This window comes from Alosa sapidissima, chromosome 19 (genome assembly GCF_018492685.1).
Source record: "Alosa sapidissima isolate fAloSap1 chromosome 19, fAloSap1.pri, whole genome shotgun sequence".
NCBI classification, from domain to species: domain Eukaryota; kingdom Metazoa; phylum Chordata; class Actinopteri; order Clupeiformes; family Clupeidae; genus Alosa; species Alosa sapidissima.
The window spans coordinates 4,713,696-4,736,475 of NC_055975.1; the positions used below are offsets into that span (position 1 = coordinate 4,713,696).

The 22,780-nt window shown below is 46.3% G+C and overlaps 1 protein-coding gene across 4 annotated transcripts in view; it reads left to right on the forward strand.

Moving 5' to 3' along the window:
* The window catches only part of LOC121693026 (peroxidasin), a 57,491-nt gene extending 35,098 nt beyond the window's left edge, over positions 1-22,393 (forward strand). For all 4 annotated transcript variants that reach the window (XM_042072164.1, XM_042072165.1, XM_042072167.1 and 1 more), the window contains 16 exons: positions 193-310; positions 1,000-1,169; positions 2,134-2,406; positions 2,958-3,074; positions 3,740-3,898; positions 5,004-5,116; positions 5,536-5,692; positions 5,963-6,071; positions 8,292-8,449; positions 9,621-11,124; positions 11,309-11,443; positions 11,676-11,884; positions 14,848-14,974; positions 15,341-15,473; positions 17,469-17,582; positions 19,194-22,393. In XM_042072164.1, the coding sequence (XP_041928098.1) occupies positions 193-310; positions 1,000-1,169; positions 2,134-2,406; positions 2,958-3,074; positions 3,740-3,898; positions 5,004-5,116; positions 5,536-5,692; positions 5,963-6,071; positions 8,292-8,449; positions 9,621-11,124; positions 11,309-11,443; positions 11,676-11,884; positions 14,848-14,974; positions 15,341-15,473; positions 17,469-17,582; positions 19,194-19,325 (3,728 nt within the window). In that variant the 3' untranslated portion in view covers positions 19,326-22,393. The remainder of the gene's footprint in view (positions 1-192; positions 311-999; positions 1,170-2,133; positions 2,407-2,957; positions 3,075-3,739; positions 3,899-5,003; positions 5,117-5,535; positions 5,693-5,962; positions 6,072-8,291; positions 8,450-9,620; positions 11,125-11,308; positions 11,444-11,675; positions 11,885-14,847; positions 14,975-15,340; positions 15,474-17,468; positions 17,583-19,193) is intronic.
* The last annotated feature ends 387 nt before the right edge of the window (positions 22,394-22,780 follow it).

The following is a 22,780-nucleotide window of genomic DNA, read 5'->3' on the forward strand; positions in this document are numbered from 1 at the left end:
TGCCAGTCCTTGTCTGGTAAATGCTGATTGCTCTGCCTTTCTTTTTGTCTTTGTTCCCTCCTCTGTCATACCCTCTCTCTCTCTCTCTCTCTCTCTCTCTCTCTCTCGCTCTCTCCCTTCATCTATTCATCTCTCTTTGATCCTTGACCCTTCCTCTCTTCCATTTGTCCTCCTGGCCTCCTCCTCCCCCAGAGGTCCCCAGGATCACGTCGGAGCCCAGGGACGTGGACGTGACCTCAGGGAACACGGTGTACTTCACCTGCCGCGCAGAGGGCAACCCCAAGCCCCAAATCATCTGGCTGAGGAACAAGTGAGCCTGTCGCTATTACTCATAATTACTCTCCACCGCTGACCTGCACCACAGGCTGGGGGGGGGGGTCCCCGCAAATTAAGAGCTCCAGTCTGTCGAACGACTCCCCCCTCATTCCTCATTGAGTCCTGCAGGCCGGGGCCCAAAAGCCATGACCTCCCTGTAGGAGGTCTGCGAGTGTTCATCAAGGAACATCCCCCCTTGTGTGGCTCTCATTTGGTCAAATGATTATTCTTTGTTCATCCCAGGGATCTGTTTAACATCCTATTGCCATTTTTAATTGCTTACTAACACATTTCTAGTTAAGTACCGGTACCTTTCATTGTATTCGGTGCATTCAAAAGTATTTTGAAGTTAATAGAGTGGATGATATGTCATTATGTTTGAATGATCATATGAGGCAAGCTTATTTGTATACCACATTTTAGATGTAAAGCTAATTAAAGTTGCTTCAAGTAAACATTGTAAAGGCAGCCAGGGTAACCAGTGCTTCATAAACACTTGGAAGTGGCTCTTGGTCCACTTAAATGTGTTTATGTTTTTCTGCTGTGTGTGGAGTACTGCACTGTGTCAGTTTGTACCATGGCTGCAAGAATGCCTCCTGCAAGGTGTGGCCAGTGTTAGATAAACACTGGAGTCCGAGTCGAGTCCGCACGTCAATGCCTGCTGATTTTCCATTTCCTCCGCAGCAATGCACTGAATATGCGTGACGACGCACGCTTGAATCTGCTGGAGGACGGCACACTGATGATCCAGGACACGCGCGAGACTGACCAGGGCGTCTACCAGTGTATGGCCAAGAATGTGGCTGGAGAGGTCAAGACATCAGAGGTCACCCTGCGCTACTATGGCACACCATGTGAGTGTTTTGTTATGCATGACCCTCCCATGCCAACATCCACGCCCCTCATCAATAACACACAGTATATTATAGCATATTATACAATATGATAAATATTATAGTTAACACACACACTCAATAACAACAAGAAATAAAGACAGCCAGTCACACTTGCACATAAAGTGCATATGCTCTATGCACAGGCTCGTCAGCACCATAGCCCACATGTACAGCATATGTCACTTAAGGGAAAAGGTATTTTAATCCATCCCGATTCTATATAACAATGACAGTTGTAGATTCCATGTAAGTTGCTATTATTGTAAACCAGACAAGAGTTCATAGGACACACACACACACACACACACACACACACACACACACACACACACAGTGCACGTAGGCTCTCATCCTTGTTCCTCTGCAGCAAGATAGTAGGCGTCTGCCTCTTGAGCTCTGTGACCCCCAGGTCAGCTGTGCAGTGATGGATGGCGCATAGAAACTGCGGTCAGACAGATGTTTGGCATTTCCTGTCCTCTCTGATTACGGGCAGTAAGCCTGGGAGTGGACGTCATTGTGGCGCTGCCCCCAACTACAAGCCTCAGAAGTTCATCTCAGTTTAGAGTTTGGGTTCCAGACGGACGCCAGAGTGCAGTTCACAAATCCATTGCATTAACCCTTAAGAGGGTTACGTAAATGTACATTTGATTACATAAAGCCCACTGAGGTTTGCTGGTATTTGGCACAAACTCAAAGGTCCTATTCAGTTTTGCAGATTTTTTTCCAGACTCTATTGTTAATATTACCCACCACACACACACACACACTCTCTCTCTCTCTCTCTCTCTCTCTCTCTCTCTCTCTCGCTCGCTCACACACAAACACAAACACAAACACAAACACACACACACACAGACACACACTCTCTCTCGCTCTCACACACACACATTCACTGACCATCTCTGACTCTGTACCGTCTCAGCGCGGCCCAGCTTCGTAATCCAGCCGCAGAACACAGAGGTGCTGGTGGGCGAGAGTGTGACCCTGGAGTGCAGCGCCACTGGCCAGCCCCACCCCCGTGTCTCCTGGACCCGCGGTGACCGCACGGCCTTGCCCACCGACGACCGCGTCAACATCACCCCCTCTGGTGGCCTCTACATCCAGAACGTCAACCAGGCCGACGGGGGCCAGTACACCTGTTTCGCCAGCAACGAGGTGGACACCATCCACGCCACGGCCTTCATCATAGTGCAGGGTGAGTACTCGGTGGCGACCTTTGTGGTCCTTTTATGAGCTAGAATAGCGGTTGTAGTGACCCGTGCGGCCACGCCTATGTCTCGCAGGGGCTCCGCTGTAGTCGTATTGTTGTTGGCTCACTGCTTGGTGGTCATGCTGCTCTATGTACACTGTGGGCGTGTGGCCTTGTCCAAGTTGGAGCTTGCCGGACATCTTAACTCACTAACACACTCTGGTGAAGTGTTTTCAATGTGAAACAATGGCTTGGCAATGAAATACTGTTGCCCATGGCTGTTTAGCGCTTTCCCTCTCTTTAAGAAGAACTTTATTTTTGTTTGTTTTAAAGAAAACAAGCACATTTTGTGTTTGGCATGGTTTGAAGCAGGTTTTGTTTATTTCTTTACCAGATTTTTTTTTTCCGTGGCATTATTTGACCTTGCCAAAAGTTAAAAGAGCAGTAAAGAGAAAGAACAATAATCAGTTGTAGATTACCCAGTAAACAGCTTAGTGTTTGTTTGTCTCTCTCTCTGTCTCTCTCTGTGTGTCTCTCTCTCTCTCTCCTCTGCTCAGCTGTCCCCCAGTTCACTGTGACGCCACAGGACCAGACGGTTCTTGAGGGCCACACTGTGGACTTCCCTTGTGAGGCCAGTGGATATCCTCAGCCTGTCATAGCCTGGACTCGTGGAGGTGAGTCCTACACAGGAGCCTCCTTTTACCTGTTCACTTGCACTCAGTGTTGCTGTAAGTCTGCAGACAACATGGTGTTACTGGTGTCAGCATGCACTAGTAAGAAGACTTCATTAAATCATTAAGACATGAACATAGCATTGAAGTAGCAGAAAATAATGCACATTTGAGGTGTTAATGTGACAATGTGTTGATGTGTGTATATGTTCATGTTTTCCATGTTTTCCATGTTCCAGTCATTAGTTCCATACCTCTTGTTCCCAAGGTAGCATTTACACTATCAATATGTTGCCTTATAGCCGTAGCATTGTAGTGTCACAGTAGTTTATTGTCCAAATGTAGTTAATGGTTTTAAGACTTAAGTTACATGTTGTTACTGTCTGTGCAATTAAGTTGCATGTTGTTAATCTCTGTGCTTGCTTCAATCCACTCATTTGTAACTGTCACAAAGTGACAGTTCATTTAAACTTAACAAAAAACTTGTTACTTGTTGGTGAACTGGAACTACTTTATAGGTGTGCAAATAGGAAAGTGTAACTGCTGTTCCAAAGACCATGTCTGTATAATTAATTTATAATGTATACATGGAATAATGGACTGGAGAACTTGGCTGACACATACTGTACATCTTGAAGAAAAACAACTCTGTTCCTTTCACCTGACAGGAAGTCCGCTGCCAAATGATAGACGGCATGTGGTACTCTCTACGGGCACCTTGCGTATTGCCCGCGTGGCACCTCATGACCAGGGTCAGTATGAATGCCAAGCCATCAGTCCCGTGGGCACCGTCACCACAGGCGTCCAGCTCAACATCCAGCAGAGAGGTAACCCTCCTCCTCCTCCTCCTCCTCCTCTGTCTCTCTCTTCCTGTGGCTGTGCACAGACAATGCAATCAGATCTCCACAGCCACAAATATCCTCTGGAACAACTTGCATACGTAGTACTGCATGCATAACTATATGAAGACCTTTTGCACTTAAAACCATATGAAACATATATGAAGCATGTAAATGTCTCATGAAGAATATCCATGCGATTTATGGATGTCTCTGCATTTTACTGCATGCTGTACTATCCCACATAATGGGTGCTTTTATCTGCCATTTGTATATGTCCCACTCAAGTCATATGGTAATATGTGTTAAGTGAACTTGGATTTCTGATAAAACTGCCTTGTAAATGTTGCCTGTGTTAGTGAATGGAAATGTTGTGGTATAGAGTGGGGTTGTGTCTGGTGTAGTGGGGTTGTAAGTGGTAGGGAGGGGCTCAGCCAAACCTTCTGCAGCTAATTTGTCATTTACACACTCTGGCAAGCTGTCAATTACGACAACAATGCCCCCCAAAAGGCACCCGGTCACAGGCCTGAAACGGAGCCCCCTCCCCCACCTAAACATGGCCTCTGAAAAATTATAGGCTTGCACTGCAACCCAGGAAACAAGGAAGTCTGTAATTCTAAGATGACAAGATGTTTTCCATGTTGTAATGGCTGTTAACACAAACACTGCATGCCAAAAGTGCATGCCCTATAATGGACACCTTCACAAGGACTAGATTCTATATTGAGTTGCAGGAAAAGATGGATAACTAAGTGTTGCATGAGAGTGGGACAAAGAGAGAAAGATATAAAACATCAGAAAAGGAAGAGTCAGGATTGTTTACGGTGTGAAGACAAACATCAAACAACTACTCTTGGATGTTTAAAATCGTTATGAATTTGTGGCCTTGGTCTAGTGTTTATCCAACTGGGCTGACAACCACTTTTACTTTTAAGTGGAAAATGTTCAAATGAATGTTTTGTGAGAGATCCACTTGCTGAGGATTATTGCCCTACAATGTACAATACAAATCACTATGTACAATACAATGTACAATACAAAGCACTTCTCCAAACTCTTGCGTAATCATTAACACATGTTTTTAAATCATCAGTAACGCCTGTTTTCACAAATGCTCCAAGGGATGTGACATTGGAGTCTGGCACGGATGTCCAGATTCCGTGCAGTGCTCAGGGAGAGCCCACGCCTGTCATCACCTGGAACAAGGTAAGAGCGTCCTGGCAGATGGTCGCCACAGTCATCATCACCCAGCCCTCGGACTTTATCAGTTATGGAATGGCTGTGTTGCCATGCAAAGGTGGAGGAGGGAGAGATGGTTGGAGGCAGAAAGTGAAATGGAGCGAGCGGAGTTGTTTACACATGGTGTTAACTGTAGCTTTTCTCTAGTAGTGCTAGTCTCTTATTTTAAAGGCTGACAGACAAATTGGCCCTGCTCTTATCTTCTGATATATTGCTGTGAAAATGAACACGGTGTAGTGCCAGTTCTTAGGACTCACATGGAATGACTAATGAGTAATGTGTTTAGGGTGATGCGGAAATAGTATCTTAAGTGTGTTTGTGGGATTGGCCTGTATTCATGTTCCAAAAATGAGCCCCACCCTGTTGTCCTCTTTTTGACCCCTCAGGATGGCGTCCAGATAACAGAGAGTGGAAAATTCCACATTAACCCTGATGGATACCTGCAGGTCAATGATGTTGGGCCTGCAGATGGGGGGCGCTATGAGTGTGTCGCCCGAAATTCCATCGGCTACTCCTCTGCCAGCATGGTGCTAACTGTGGAGGGTGAGCCGACTCTAGCCATATGCTTGGAAGTCAAATGGAACAGTACAAATAAAAAGAATGACATGACACCTTACCACATGACACACCACACATAGAGATGTTCTAGATACTCATCTCACTGATGTGGCATCGGTCGTAACCTACCAGTCGCCACAAAGTGGCAGAAAAAAAATGATATTGACCAGAAGACTGTCCCTGTGTGTTATTACACACGTATGGTACTTTGGTTCAAGTTCATCTCTTTATTCCTTTCTGTCCCTCCTCTTGAAGTGCCCCAAGTCAGCCGAGAGGGGGATCCATTTGTGGACAGGTCCATTGAGGAGGCCATCCGTAGCGTCAACAGTGCCATTGACTCGACCAGGAGACATCTGTTTGACGGGTGAGCAGCCAAGTCCCCCTTCTCCTCCCCAGAACATCTTAAAGCCAGTCTCCCGTGGCAGCCCGGCTCCTGGCCAGGCTAGAATACCCCTGCTCTGAGTCACCAAAGAGATGTGCAGTTGTGTGGCGTGGTCGAGTCAATAGTTACCCGTGTCCCGTAGATCAAGACACTAAGGCATGAAAGTGCAGTGTGGTATTTGTCAGTGTGGAGTGCTGTGTGAAGGTCACTATAAACCAGTGCTGGTCGACAAAGTGTTTATGTCTGGATGGAGGTGATTGTGGAGGGTTTTGCCTCTGTGATATGCTGTGATATGTTCATCCTCCAAAGTAATGAACAGCCGGTTAAAAGACATTTGCAGTCAAGCCTCTTTCCCTCTCGGCAGCACCTGTAGAAGTCGTGTTGCAGTACGAGTCGTAATCATGTGTCATTAAGCATGGTCTTGTCCACTAGCCATCCACAGGCTGGACTCAACTTACCAGGTTCCCAGGAAACCCCCATCTACACACACCATAATATTTTGTTCTCGCTCCTTGGACTGAAATGATTCGTTGAAAGAATAACTGACAAGAACGTATCCCACGCCACTTCATTTTGAAACTCACCAGCCTTGCAGAGTTTAGTAACAAACCTCTGGTGCACCTGTCAACATCTCCCATGTTCAAGCCTTTTTTTCGAAACAACGTTAAATGTGCTCCTATGATGGATGTTCCCCAGATGAGATCCTTGCCCCCAGAACAATCTCAGAAAGTGTAGACAAGCGTGTAGAGATGAAGCACGTCAGGTCGTGAGCGCTGGAAACCACAGATGGGTTATCCAGGGGAATGTTTCCGGAGTGCTTAACACAGCCGACCGAGGCTCTGCGGCCCAGCTAATGACAATCACAGAGAACCTGTCTCATCGTGCAGATTGCTAATTCAGAAGCTTTGGCCTGTTTACACAGCATGAGAAGAGATTAAGGCCAGCAGAACGCCCCTCTCTTTTCCCCCTTTCTCCTCTCTGACCCCCTCCTCCAGCTCTGTCTGTCTCTCCTTGTCATCATCTTTGCCAGACATACATGTATCTGTCCACCAGTGTACAACATGCAGCAGTTTAATTTGCAAGTTGCCTAGTGAAGCTCTAGTGTTGTGTAAAAGAGGACAAATGCATCTCAGTATTGCCTCCCTGACCACCACCTTGACACTAATGGCCTTACCACAGATATAATAGCCTGGAGATGGCCATTGGTGTTGTTTTGAGGCCAGAGTTTCCCTCTATATCCTAGACCACAATTCTAGTCAAAACATCTAAGACCACAGGGGATTCATAACGTCTTGGTATCATCTTGATAAATGAAACTAGCTTTTTGATTGAGTGTCAAGGAGTTTGCAGTGGTATCATTTTGTTGGCGGTGTTTGTCTCACGGAAATTGAACACTTACTTCTGGGAAGACATGATGCTTATCAGGATGGAAAGTTGGCATGTGATCCTCACTGAAATGCGGAATGATGCCAAGTGAAAAGGAGCTGTTTCTTTTTCATTGTGGTCAAATAAGAATCCAAACAATCCCAAATTAGTTAGGATGTTGGAACATAATATTGTATATTTCTGAAGAATGCTCATTGTCTTATTTTGCAAACAGCTGTTGTTGACATCAGCTGCACGCTTGAATGCCTTAGCAGCTTTTGTTGTTTCTGGCTCCTATTGTTTTGTCCTATATTTTATATTTTATTAAATTAATAACATTGAAGCTTATCACTCTTGGCATTACAGGATAACCTTATTTGGTCAACAAAGACAGACCTGCTGGTAGCAAACATTTGGCTACTGGTCCAGCTTTGAGTGCATCTGTCCAAGATGGTGAAAATATTTTACCCATAAAAAGATATCTCTTCATACAGTAACTCTGTTGGGACAGATGATTTCAGTTGTAGGAAATGTATTCCTCCTCTATAACTTTATATGAGGGACTCGTATATGACTCATGGCTCCCATTGAGCCCATGCATTCCATTGCCACTCAGCTATGGAAATTATATGGAATGTTTAATGTCAGAGGCTTTTTTACCCAAAAATTATTTTGCTTGTGACTTCATATTTATATTTGAGACCACAGGCCAGTATATGGTGGAAATTTCATTGAGAATGCATGCAGCTTAATGGACAATAAAGCCATGCTTCTCTGCAATTGGCAATTCTTATGACACTTCTGTCTGTGGTAAACATGCTTTGCTGTCCTCCTTAGTTCGCCCCGGACCCCAGGTGAGCTGCTGGCCCTCTTCCGCTACCCAAGGGACCCCTACACGGTGGAGCAGGCGAGGGCAGGCGAGATCTTTGAGCAGACTCTACTCCTCATCCAGCGACATGTCAATCAAGGGCTGACGGTCGACACAAACGGAACAGGTGAGCGTCCTGCGATGTGAGCCTAGGGATGCCCAAAGCATTGCACATTCCAAGCGAAGTTTACAGAAACACATGGGAGTTGTAATGATGTCATGACTGCGTAGTGAATATTTCGCTGTGCCTGGCCAAGTTAGAATGTAAACCTCAGTAATGACATTTTAAATGGTCTTTGTGCAGGTGTGCTCCATTATTTTTTGTAGTTCTCTGTGGGCGTAATTCGTGACAAGCTAGACCTCCATCTGGAAAGAATTGGGAAAAATTAAGCTGGAAGCTGGAACACTTACAGTACCACAAATGCTGCTAGTCTGATTAGAGCTTTAATTAATAACCAGACAGCAAGTTAGCCGGTCAGCTGTTTTCGTGTGTTATCATTAAAACTTCATAGCTAATGAGTCATACGGATTAATCTTGGTAATGATGTCAGCTTGGTCTTGTGAAGGCACTTGTGATTTTGGCAGGATACTATGCTTTTCATCGACTATAACCAGGTGACTTGTCCTGAGTTGTCCATTCATACAGCACATTTTTAACGGCCGCAAAAAGGATATTGGGTAGCCTTGAATACAAGGCCCAGTGGACACTGTGGCGCTTTCAGACACAGATGAGAGGGGCTGGCTGTTTGCACTGGCTGTGACAACAGCCAAACGCTCATTGTCACCCCAAGGCCTTGACAGCTCACTCTGGGGGTTTAGCCCGCCAGCATAAAACAACGTAGCCTGTTTGGATTATCATCCGACCACTTGGACCCTTTCCCCTGCTAGGTTATGTCAGGCTACATCCACATAAGCAGCACTGCCTGGAGCTGAGGCAGGGTGAGGTGGGGTGGGCTCAGGTTTCTGGACAGTGTCTGTTTCCTTAGCACAGATGACCCTTCACAGGAAGTTATACGTGCATGGGCCTGCACAGCTGGATTCCTCAAAGCTTGACGAGGTCTTTTGCTGACTCCTTCTGAAAAGCTTTTCTGTCATCGCGGCTATTTAAGGGGGCTTTATAGTATCTCAGCTTTCCCTTTTTTTGGGTTAGGCTGGTAATGGTTGAGCTACTTGATATAAACGTGGGTAATGCTTAAAAGTAAGCTCTCTCCATGATATATAATTGCATGATTCATCCAAAGCACTAATAATTAAATGCATTACAACAGGCCAATAAATGTTTTCCTTTATCTTTCTAGCCTTCCGTTATAATGACCTGGTGTCTCCACGCTTCTTGGAAATGATTGCCAACCTTTCCGGCTGCACAGCACACCGGCGATTCAACAACTGCTCCGATATCTGCTTCCACCAGAAGTACCGCAGCCACGATGGTACGTGCAACAACCTACAGCATCCCATGTGGGGCGCCTCTCTGACTGCCTTCGAGCGTCTCCTCAAGCCTGCCTATGACAACGGCTTCAACCTCCCACGTGGCATCACTGAGAAGCGGCACAACAACTACCCGCTGCCCTTGCCACGCCTGGTCTCCACCACCATGATCGGCACCGAGACCATCACGCCAGATGACCGCTACACGCACATGCTGATGCAGTGGGGCCAGTTCCTGGACCATGACCTGGACTCGACGGTGGCGGCGCTCAGCCAGTCGCGCTTCTCCGACGGCCAGCTGTGCGCGCAGGCGTGCACCAACGACGCGCCCTGCTTCCCCATCATGTTCCCGCCCAACGACCCGCGGCAGCTGCGCAGCGGCGCGCGCTGCATGTTCTTCGTGCGCTCCAGCCCCGTGTGCGGCAGCGGCATGACCTCGCTGCTCATGAACTCCGTGTACCCGCGCGAGCAGATCAACCAGCTCACCTCCTACATCGACGCCTCCAACGTCTACGGCAGCTCGGACCACGAGGCCGAGGAGATCCGCGACTTGGCGAGCCACCGGGGACTACTGCGGCAGGGCATCGTGCAGCGCTCGGGCAAGCCACTGCTGCCCTTCGCCACGGGGCCGCCCACCGAGTGCATGCGCGACGAGAACGAGAGCCCCATCCCCTGCTTTCTGGCCGGCGACCACCGGGCCAACGAGCAGCTGGGGCTGACCGCCATGCACACGGTCTGGTTCCGCGAGCACAACCGCGTCGCCACGGAGCTCCTGCGCCTGAACCCGCACTGGGACGGCGACACCATCTACCACGAGGCGCGCAAGATCGTGGGCGCCCAGATGCAGCACATCACCTACAACCACTGGCTGCCCAAGATCCTGGGCGAAGTGGGCATGAAGATGATGGGCGACTACCGTGCCTACAACCCCAACATTAACTCGGGGATCCTCAACGCCTTCGCCACGGCGGCCTTCCGCTTCGGCCACACGCTCATCAACCCCATCCTGTACCGTCTGGACGAGCACTTTCAGCCAATCCCCCAGGGCCACATCTCCCTGCACAAAGCCTTCTTCTCACCTTTCCGCATAGTCAACGAGGGGGGCATCGATCCCCTGCTCCGGGGCCTGTTTGGAGTCGCAGGCAAGATGCGTGTGACCACCCAGCTGCTGAACACAGAGCTGACCGAGAGGCTTTTCTCCATGGCTCACGCGGTGGCACTGGATCTGGCCGCCATGAACATTCAGAGAGGTCGCGATCACGGAATCCCCCCCTATAACGACTACCGGGTCTTCTGCAACCTCACCTCTGCACAAACTTTCGAGGACCTCAGGAACGAGATCAGAAACCCAAACGTGCGGGAGAAACTGCAAAGGTAAGAGCCTTTAACTTCTTTGTTTGTTTTTGTTTTCTGCAAGCCCACAATTGCCAGCTTGGCCTTGGAATCTCATATCTTTATGCTCCAGATTCTCACTCAAGTGCTTTATTGTGCTCGTATCGTGCCTGCCAGTTTATTCGCGTTGCTGATTACTTCCACTCTGGGGTGATTTCTGTCCCAGACTCTACGGCACTCCCCTCAACATTGACCTGTTTCCTGCTTTGATGGCCGAGGACCTGGTCCCTGGAAGCAGACTGGGCCCCACCCTCATGTGTTTGCTAGCCGCCCAGTTTAAACGCCTTAGAGATGGAGACCGGTGAGCCTCTCTGCTATTTCATGCATCACGTTCAAGTCAAGGACATTCTTGACAAGAGTAACCTTGTTCCCATAGATAATATTTGAAAGGGGTGCCAATGATCGCTTCTCATTCACAGTTAGTAAGACCGCCAAGCCATTATTTTCTTCCGCATACACAATGTGAGGATTTTTTTTCATTGCACTAAAGACAGCACATGAGATAAAAAAGTCCTGCTATCATGTCCAACCAGGTTCTGGTATGAGAACCCAGGAGTCTTCACGCCAGCACAGCTCACACAGCTGCGGCAAGCCTCCCTCACCCGGGTGCTGTGTGACAATGCCGATAACATCACCCACATCCAGCCAGATGTCTTCACTGTGGCCGAGTTCCCCCACGGCTACGGCAGCTGTGATGACGTGCCCAAGATGGACCTGCGTATGTGGCAGGACTGCTGTGAAGGTGGGGCCTGTCTTTTTGTGTTTGTCTGACTGTCTGATTACCTGAAGACACCCCATTATTTCAAAGTGTCAAAGACTGAGACAAAGCTCCCTTTTAAGTTTGTGTGGTGCAAACACAAATGAATACAGACAGACACCGAATATCTCAGTCAGCCATTTTGTGTCTCATTGGAAAAACATTATTTACTGTATATGGTGAAATTTACAGTCACTAGATCTGACATGATGCAACTGGTTGTAATTATAGTAAATAAATACTAACATATAATGATGATGTACCCACAAAATAAGCAGGATTTGCCCTGGATCATTCAACACGTTTAATCTCTGACCACATTTTAGTTTGATCTGTAAGGATCAAATGTCATTGTTTTCAGGTCAGGGCCTGATGTTATACATTCCGAGCCCTTCTTTCCCAAACCTAGAATCAGCCTGAATGACGCATTAGTCCTCCCCCCCCCCCCCCCCCCCCCCCTCCCCTGTCTGGAGCACAGATGTCTAATAGAGAGTTAATTTACTTTCTGTGCATAACATATGCCACGCAACAGCAACTAATCAGCTATCAGTGAAGTATGAAACAAGTGACATTGACACCTAATTTGGTTGTCTCTGGCACTATAGTCAGATTTAGAATTTACTCTAATTTATGACATTTGTTTGTGTTTTACTTTCCAGTGCAGTATTACTGAGTGAGCATCATACTAAAACATCTCTCTGCCTCTATCAGATATGGAGAATTGGCCCAGGTTCTGCATTAGACTTGTTTGCGTGAAAAGGCTGTCCGCATGTCTTCTGCCTTAATAACCAGGGTAGTGGCGTGAGTGTGTCAGACCGATAAAGGGAGTCAATCACACATAATTAGCCTCTGACTCCCCCTCTCCCAGCCCCCCCACGCCCAATGAGCCACGCTAGGTCTGCCTCAGCGGCCCACTGCTCCCTCTCCGACGGCTTACCTGGCCGTGTTGGATGACACCACTTGGTGTCGCAGCAGGATGCGGGTGAGCTGGGATCCAAAGTTTGACCTCAGAGGCTTTTGATGTGGACTTTCTGCCTCTTTAAGCTTCACACCTCATGTACTTTTCACAGGGATTTTCATCCCGGTTAGAAACGAGGAAAATCCTGTCGGAATGGTAAATCCCTCTGTAATTGACTGTGCTTCCTGATAACTAAGGTGAACCCAAGCCAGAGATGATCTCACAAACCGACACCATATGCCACAAAACAATAAACTTTCATCCCAATAGTGCGCTGTAGAGTCACAACTGTAAACTGTGTCACAAAACATAAACTGTGTCTTCCTCAAGGCCTTAGATACTCTAGCAGTCAGCAGGAGGCTTCATCCCAAGGCTGTTGCTGGGGGCAGTAAACACAGCTTCTTGGGTTGAATTAAACAGTGATTAGATGACAGTGATTAGATGACAGTGATTAGATGACAGACTGTTATTAGAACCAGGGAATTGCATTTCCCTTCCCTGTAGCTCTTAGCAATGAAGCTAAGAAGCTAAGAGCTACATAGTTCTTAACGGTTTGATTTGTCTACTAGTTTTGATTGCAGTTCATAAATAAGAACATCTGACAGGTTTCGCATAGAGGCCTCATCACTCATCTTGTGAGACGTTATTTATCCTCTGTGTTAACTGTACTCTTGGGAACTGAAATAATGATTGCCATTGTGTTTTACCCTTTCAGAATGTTATAACTGGGCTTGGGAGATACCCATGTTCATATTCAACTAAAACAGCTCTGAAAAGGAAAACACAGTGAAAGGGGTTGATTAGCCAGCAAGCTAGAGGGCAGCAGTTTTATCCCGATATTATAGGAGTATTTATTTTTATTCTTAGTCAGTGTAGTCAGTTCTTTCAGTAGTAGCGTAATCTAGTGTCGCTTCTTTACATCATAATTGTATTACAACAATGTCATGCACATGCTGTAGAACTTCTCTAGTGCAAAGTTGATGGCTCTTTTCTTTTCTTTACACCCTGACCTTGGGTCTGTGTGCACACTGTAAACGAATGTGGTTGAAGCCAAGTTAATAAACTTGGAATATCCTGCCTGTAGAGAGGCCGTCGAAAGGTCACCCTGACGAACTAGGTCACCACTGATTGAGTTCACAGTAATGTAGTCTTGGCTCCTCTAAATTGAAAAACTCTGTGAGTGTGTGGGGGTCTGTGTCTGTGTGTGGGGGTTTGTGTCTGTGTCTGTGTGTGGGGGTTTGTGTCTGTGTGAGTGTGTGGGGGTCTGTGTCTGTGTGTGGGTTCCTGCGTGCATGAAAGAAGAGGGATAGAGAGAGGGACCCCTTTTTACACTCTCTAAAAGACCAGAGGATTACAAAAATGCTGAGCTTATGCATTATTTCAAATTAGTTTCAGCTGTTAGGCTTTTCATCCTTGGTGATTCTTCAAAAAAAAGCACAATTTTGTTCTTACCGTAGACGTTTATTTAATCTCCCTATAGGAGACAGCCCTCTTTCATGTAATATAACCACTTTTATGGCTTAGCCCTGCCCAGACAAGCCTGTCTTATTTCCTGTGGAGCACATAATAGCCGCTGTGTTATCTTATCTGCTGTCGCCGGATCTGATCTGGGTGCAGTGGTAGTAATGATGGGCAGACCGGAGTCAGTCAGTCAGTGCAGCACTGATGTTAGGTCTACTCTTTTGAAGTGTGAGGAAAGCCTGATGCCTTAGGCATCTGATGTACGAAAACAAGCCTGAGAACCTAAGAACCCGAAGAAGTGTGTGTGTGTGTGTGTGTGTGTGTGTGCGTGGTTGTATGTGTGTGTGTGTGTGTGTGTGTGTGTGTGTGTGTCATTCTGTGTGTAGGCTTGTTTGTGGGTATGTGTGTGAAATAATGCAATACGTTCTAGGTGTACTTCTGATACTGAGTTATATTTCCCATCATCCTCCACTGTGGAAAAGGTGCACTTCATATGCCTGACTGACTGCAGCACGTTCTGGTTCCACAGACTGCAGGACCAAGGGTCAGTTCAACGCTCTGTCTTTCCACTTCCGTGGTCGGAGGTCACTAGAACACAGCTCTGCAGAGGACAGGCCTGTTTCAGATAGTCCCAAGGACACCAGCCCCAATGAAAGGTAATCACAATCATCCTATAATCAGTCTGAGCATTTGAACTGAGCAAGTTCAAGTTTACATTTACATGTATTCATTTAGCAGATGCTTTTAACCAGAGCGACTTGCATATCTCAGTTATATTACAAGGACCACAGTCCCCAGAACAACTCGGGGTTAAGTGCCTTGCTCAAGGGCAACGGTGGATGCCGGGTATTGAACTCACAACTTTTCAGGCTACTGGGCATGTTAGCCCTGCTCCTTAAGTTATGTCATAAGCAGCCTTGACACACACTGGAAATAGATCTGGCTACTTTTACCCAACACATAATGAGCCATCAGTGGGAAGTGGATCAGCATGTAAAGACTGTAATGTTTTGTGTGTGCAGCATCGCACAGGAAGCCCCCTCTGTGCCTGTGAACGTCTCCCTCCCCATTAAAGCCAGCACTGAACCCTCACTGAACGAGTTCCAAGACTTTGTCTTGGATATGCAGAAGACCATCACAAGTTTGCGAAAACAGGTGAAGATCATTGGATTAATCTCTTTTCTGTTCTGTTTTGTTGATATTCAATCTTGTCCCCCACCCATTTTTGCTGAGTAACTCTCCTTACACTTAGACTACAGCCAAATTAGATCTACATTATATCCTTCAGCACTTGGATAGACTTCCAAACCATTCATATTCGATGAAGTCAGAATTTTGAATTGTATCCCTATATTGTTAAATGAATACCACATAGCATTTTTAATCCACGACATCTGTTTTGATCATTTTCCTCTGAATATTCTATATTCAACGTTTTCACAAGACACAGAAAGTTGTTTCTGTGTAGCCTATGAGGTTAGTTGTTTCAATTAAATTCTTGAAACAATTAACAAACATTTATATTGACATCGGCATATACAAAAAATGCGACCATGTCCTGATTTAGATGCATCCCAAAGCCTTGTCTTCCACCACTAGACCAGTAGGCTACCACTCTTAGACATAAACAGAGCCAAGCACTGAATGCAGTCACAGAACTCCCCACAGCTCTGTTTGACCCAAAGTCAAGTAGGATATCCAAACAAGGTATCAGATAGCACCGTGCACGTTCTGTGGGTTTAGACCGAGTCAAACATCACCGTAGGCGAGTCCCCATTAAGGAGGCATGGGTCTGATTAAGCCAGCAGGCTCAGAGATGATTTAGAGGGGAAAGGCTTTCGCATCAGAGTCAGAGCCCACAGCAATGTGGGACCCACCAATGCTTTGGGGATATTTACTGTAAGTGGATAGTCAAATAAATCCGACATGGCTGAATTTGCTTGCATGATTCCTGTCGTCAAGGAAAAAAGCATGTTCTACCAGAGGCATGTGAGCTATTCAGGAAAGCACTTACTTATGGTTTTAGTAGAGGAGGTCAGACATTTGTGTTGAATGCAATCTGAAAAGAATTCCTCCAAAATTGTTTGCGTTCGTCACAATATATGGTGTCACATTTTATTACATGAAACACAACAACCTGCATGCTTAACTAAGGTCTCCTGGAATATGCCAGGACGTTTCTGTCCTCATTCCTCACTTCCTTGCTAGTTATTTATTTCAGGTACACTACTGTTCAAAAGTTTGGAGTCACTTAGAAATGTCCTTGTTTTCATCATTAAAGGTGCTCTAAGCGATGCTCAAACAAAACAGAGAGCTAGCTCGCTACTTCCTCCCCCTCCCTCCCGTGCTGCTCTCGTGCAATTGAAACTCTCCTAAACGCGCATCACGTCTGTGATTTGTGGAGCAGTTTGTTATGTTTTCATGGGCTAGGTTTGCCCAGGTTGTTTTTGTTGCCGTTCTTGGAGCCTGGGCTGTCCACAGAGATTGTTTTTTTTTACAGTGTATTCAGGACACAGACAGCTAGCGGCTGGTTAGGTGATGTTTGCAGTAAGTGACATGAAATGTTTTAGCCTAAAAAACGTGTGGCATCGCTTAGATCACCTTTTAATATTGTAAATGACTGTTGTAGAAAGAAATGGCTGATCTTTAATGCAATATCTACATCTACAGATACCCATTATCAGCAACCATTCATCCTATGTCCCAAAGGCACATTCCGTTTACTAATATGAAATCATTTTAAAAGGTTAACTGAGAAAACATTGGAGAACCCTTTTGCAATTATGTAAGCACATAATGTAACCTGAAACCTGCTGCCCTGATTAAAAAAAAACAATGCAACTGATGTTAGCTGGCATTCCGTCTAGAATGGAGTGGAATGGACATTTCTAAGTGACCCCAAACCTTTGAACTGCAGTGTATGTGTATTCGATCAGCCAGCCAACTTTCATAGTTCATAGCAGCACAGGTAAATCTCTAGCAGACATCATGGGTCAACACACACACGCACACACACACACACACACACACACACAGACACACACACTATCGCACACATACAAACACTCTATAAACATGTCTGTTTGTGTGTCCTCTCTCTCGGCTGTTCTCCTCTCCTCTCCTCTCCTCTCCTCTCCTCTCCCCTGACAGATTAAAAGACTTGAAGCGCGCCTGAGTAAGACAGACTGCACTGATTCGGAGGGCATGGAGCGGCGAGATGGAGCGCGCTGGAAGAGGGACCCCTGTACCACATGCGAATGCAAAGTACGTCCCTTCACAGTAATCAGACCAGTACAACTTAGTACAACTTATTATAAGGGAATGGTCAAGAGATTTTAAAAAAGGCCCTTGAACAGTGCAGGAGAACTACTAGCATACAATGTGCAGTTGTTTGTGTTTGACAGGTTAGGATGTGTTTGAGACTGCAGGCCTGCTCTTTAGAACAGCACAGGGGACAGTGGTGCATGTTTTCAGCAGGGGCTTATCTGATGGCGGCTCCAGCTTGGCCCATTGTTGTCCCTGCAGCCGGGCCGGATCCACAAAGCTAGCCTTCCCCTATGGCCGCGCTGATAAAGGCTCTCGGTGGAGCGATCGTGTTTCTGTGGGGCCGCACAGGGGCCCTGGTGGGCAGCGTGCCCGCTGCGTGTCAAGCCGTGACTGCTGCCCACCTGGCACACGCTCTGTGCTTTCCTGGCATGCCTGGTTGCCCCGTGTCACTGACCGCCTTTTGGCCTGAGAGAGCGGGGATATTCGGTCACCAGCTTCACCCTACACCAACACCAGTGCTATGGGAATTCACCTGTAGTTAGCGTAGACATTATCCCCATTTACAGCCTGTTCAAGGCAGGGATGTTGGGGCATTATTCTGCCTCACCATTCTGTATAATCTCTGTTAGAGGTGTTGCCAGTGTCAAATTAAATGATGAAATAATATCAAATGTCAAATTAAATGGCAATTTTAAAGGCGCTCTAAGCAATGTCACACGTTTTTTTACACATTTTTTGTCACATACAGCAAACATCTACTCACTATCCGCTAGCTGCCTGTCCCCTGAACACACCATAAAAAAACGCAGTCTCGGTAGACAGCCCAGGCTCCACAAACGGCAACAAAAACAAACTTGTGCAACCTGCGCCACGAAGTATAACAAACAGTGTTCCAGCCAATAACCAACAAGATACGCGTTTAGGAGGGTTTCAATTGCATGGGAGGCAAGGGGAGGACGTAGCTAGCTAGCTCTCTGTTTTGTTTAAACATCAACAGAAGTGACGCTGCCCAACATCGCTTATAGCACCTTTAAGTCGCATTATAATGCAGTGTTCTGATTTGGAAATATCTGAGCTCCATTTTGAATATGCCATTATAGGTGATTGATGCTGTGTTAAACATCACACCTCTGCTACCAGGGCGTGCTGTGGCATGCTGTCTAAAAGCACAATGCAGCAGCATTATGCTGGCTTTACAAGGGTTTAATGGCAAGATACGGGACTCCCGGCTACAGTTTCATCATAGTGATTTCCTTTACGACAACTGCCCAACACAACTACAAAAATGTGTCCCAGTTTCTGTGAACTGCAACAGACTGAATTGATTCTGTTTTTTATTTTGTACCTTGGTCAGCTGATGGATCAGGCATGTAGTCAGACTTGTTATTATAAGTGAAGGGGAGGCTCACAGACAGTGTTTGGGAAATGACATCATTTTGGCTGTTCTAGCTCTGTAGTCATGGTTTTGCTCACGGGCTTCAACTGAAAATGAAAGAGCTTTCTCTGGCTCGCGTCATATTCTATATAATACTACCGAGTCTAAGTGAGGAAATCTCTCTCTCTCTCTCTCTCTCTCTCTCTCTCTCTCTCTCTCTCTCTCTCTCTCAGGATGCCCAGGTGACGTGTTTTGTGGAGAGGTGCCCCCCAGTGGACTGCCAGAAGCCTGTGACACTGAAAGGAGCCTGCTGCCCCGTGTGCCTGAACCAGCCCTCGAGCCGTGGTGGCGAGCGCCACACATAACCTCAGGACCCCCGTGCCCCACACGCATCCCAGCGGAGAGAAAAAAGACATGGACTAAGAGTCTTGGCAGTACGCGGTGACCATCAGCATCCAGTTGCCTAGTTTTTGTTTTGTTTTTGTTTTATTTTTTAACTTCAGATGTTTTTTTTTATGTCGGTTATTAACTTTTATTGTCAGTACCCCCAACCCCCCAAGGCCAATTGCCTTACTTGGGTATGGTCAAGTCCACTGGCTTTCTGAAGTGCCGTCATGGCAGAGACCTCTGCCTTGTCTAGGATGGATGTGGGACTCCACCCTTCCTCCCTCTTGGCCTTAATAAGAAAACAGGGACCCCAAGGGCCTGTGGGCGTGACCCAGAGCACTGACCCCACCCACCAGGCCAGCGCACGAGGAAGGCAGCGCACCAGGGGTGTGTACGGAAAGGGAAGTAGATCGACCACCGTCGGCCATGTCGTCTCTTAAAACGCGTTCTCAGGTCAGAGATGCCGAACAAACTGGTGCTATTGTTTTTTTCTCCTCCTTCACAATCACCCTTTTTCTTGAAATGATTTAGTTATTTGCATCAGTCTGAAAAATATTGTTGTTTTTGTTTTTGTTTTTCTACAGTATGCAAATCATCATATACACTCTCATTATGTGCCTTTTACGTAATGTTTATGGTGCTTCATATCTTATAATGAACATACAAATATATATATAAATTTATACATATAAATGTATTTCCCCTACGTATCATCTGCTTCCATATGAAGATAATGTGAATACCTGTTTTAAAAAAAATGTAATGCAAAAAAAGTCTACTGATTACCGAATGTGCATAATTTCCCAACTGATGGTTAACTAACATCTGGTGTTTCTTTCTCTCCCTCTCACACACATACTCTTTTTTCTCCCCAAAAACTCACATAAACAGATTCTTTTTTTTTTCTGAACTTGGAGAGGGGGGTTGGTAGATCATGTTGGAGGAGTTGTTGTATGTCCCCTGTGAGTTGACTTACTATTTAACTTCCAACTTATTTTTTGTTATCCTCTGCTTGCGAGATGTGGCTTGTGCTCCAGGTATTTTCTATGGGTCATGCATACTAGAGAACAGATGGGCAGACACCCTGACTTAACTACAAAGTTAAAAAGTTTTTGCCTTTTTTTGTTTGTTTTTGTTTTGTTTTTATGCTTACTTTTCTCCCTAGCGATTCCCCTAGGCTGTCTCACCCTTATCTACCAATGCAGTATTTTAAGTGTTCAGTATTTTCCACTTGGTCAAAAAATGGCTGCTCTCTGCACACAAACACACTGACACCCAATGTTGAAGGACCCAACTGTTCGGTACCTCACCTGACCACATCACAAGTCTGACCTCTCCACTTCTCAGGTTCCCCTCTGTTTCCCCGCTGTGAGTCAAACAAGAGACACACATTGACACCTCATGAGTAAAGTCCCCTCAAATCCCTCATCAAAAGCTGGGCTACTTTGTTGTGGTTTCCATGATCATATGTCCACACCCTGCCTCTGTTACCACCCCAACCCCCAACTGTAAACCACCACCATCACTCTCACCAACACCACCCCAACGATTTTTGTCTTCAGCCACTTTGTGACTGCAGAGGCAGATTATGCAGGGTGTGGTGGGTTTTAAAAAGGGTTTTATTAGGACTTAATTACCCTCCATCTCCTTCTCGCTACCTCTGTCCAGCTGTCTCTCTCTCTCTCTCTCTCTTCTCTCTTATGTGCTTCTTTCCCCAGCGGTCACACTCGTACAGTCACTGGCCACTCGTCCGAAACGTGGAGACGCCTGGCTCTCGTCTGCAGCCTTAGCGCGGGATGTGCAAGAGCTGACGTAACTCTGCTGAGTGCCGTGCTCACTCTGTACCTCCTTGACCCCCCCCCCCCCCCCCATTCCAGTGTAATGAAAGCCATATGGAGGAGAGACAGAGAGAGAGAGAGAGAGAGAGAGAGAGGCAAAAAGAGGGACTTGGGAGAGAGGTAGATTAAGACAAGATGTCCGTCGTCCCCTCCTTGGCTCACATTTGTTTTAGGCGCTCGCAGTGGTGAGTCATCACCCCAAACAATGCTAGGGTGAAGTCACAGGGCCTTTTTATGATCAAGGCACATATACAAGCTGTTAGCACCACTTCAAACACATATTACAAAAAGTGCAACTTTGAGCAGTTGGCTGGTTGGATATTGTTTGTGATAATCACAACATGGGACATGGGAAACGATGAAGGCCCAGAAATTGAAGTGTGTCAAAAATGTCTGCTGCCCCATGCCCCCAGTCTGAAAACCAACCTCCTCTACAGGTTCCATCAGTCGTTTGTCCTTTTTCTGCCTCTAGGCTTCAAATGTGATTCTTGTTACTGTGAGAATGTGTAGTGACGGAGTCCGTTTTTGGTCCTTTTTTCCGTACTCTGTGGGATGTCGGTGGGTCTGTTCTCATGGACGTCTCTCAGAGGATGCTGTGGGAGGGCAGATCGGTGGCTTCCTCACGTGGGAGCATCTGTGTTTGCTTGCTACGGCCAGACAATGGTCTGACTGCATAACATCCTGTAGACCTGCTGTGGCAACAAGAACAACCAAATCAACCCAAGGGTCCATGGCTGACTGGTCTATGGAGCCGTTAGGCGCATCATTGTTCCACCATAGACGGCTCCCTCTCAGTCCATTTTGCTGTCATGTTTACCATCTCCTCATGTTGCAGCCGTGACATTCCGGCCAACTTGCCTTTGAACATCTTCCGTTTCAGAGGAGTTCTCTCTTCACCTCATATCAGAGGAGCTCACTCTCTGTCTGCTCTTCTCCATACCCCTTTTGCCACTGTTCATTCACACACATCGTTTTATTTCTATTATTTCTTTTGTATTATTATTATTTGTCGTCTACCCTTTGACCAGACCTCTCTGCCCACTTCAAATGGAATGCACTGCTCTGTAAGTCTGATCATGCCTTTACCCAATAAGTGGTCAAAGTGGATACCTATCTGACATTTTGTATTGTATGTTTGCCAAAGAATCATTTGCACTGTAATGTATGCCTCTCAACAATAATAAAAAATAGGCCACATTTGAAATAAAGACCCAGTGTCTGTGCCTTCCTCAGCTGAATCACATTCAGTAGATACACTCACAATATTTCATACCAATTCTTATATGCCATTACATTTGAACCAAAGCCCCTCAAGACAGACACTGACTCATTGTCAGCTGAGTCATTTGCAGATGTTCCACTAGTTCCAAGTAGAGATAATTTACTGAAAGCAATGTTACCTCTTCAGTCCAATCCAGTAGCACATGACTAAATCTCTGAAATGTCTGAAGTCAATGCCTTATCACTGTCAATCCCTAAAATGTTTGGCTTCAAGGGCACCAACAAAGAGCCCTCAGTGAAGAAATGAGGCCTTGGCATGACAGCGAGGGTTTAGGGAGACATTTTCATTCCACGTGTAGTGCGCACCGCATAGT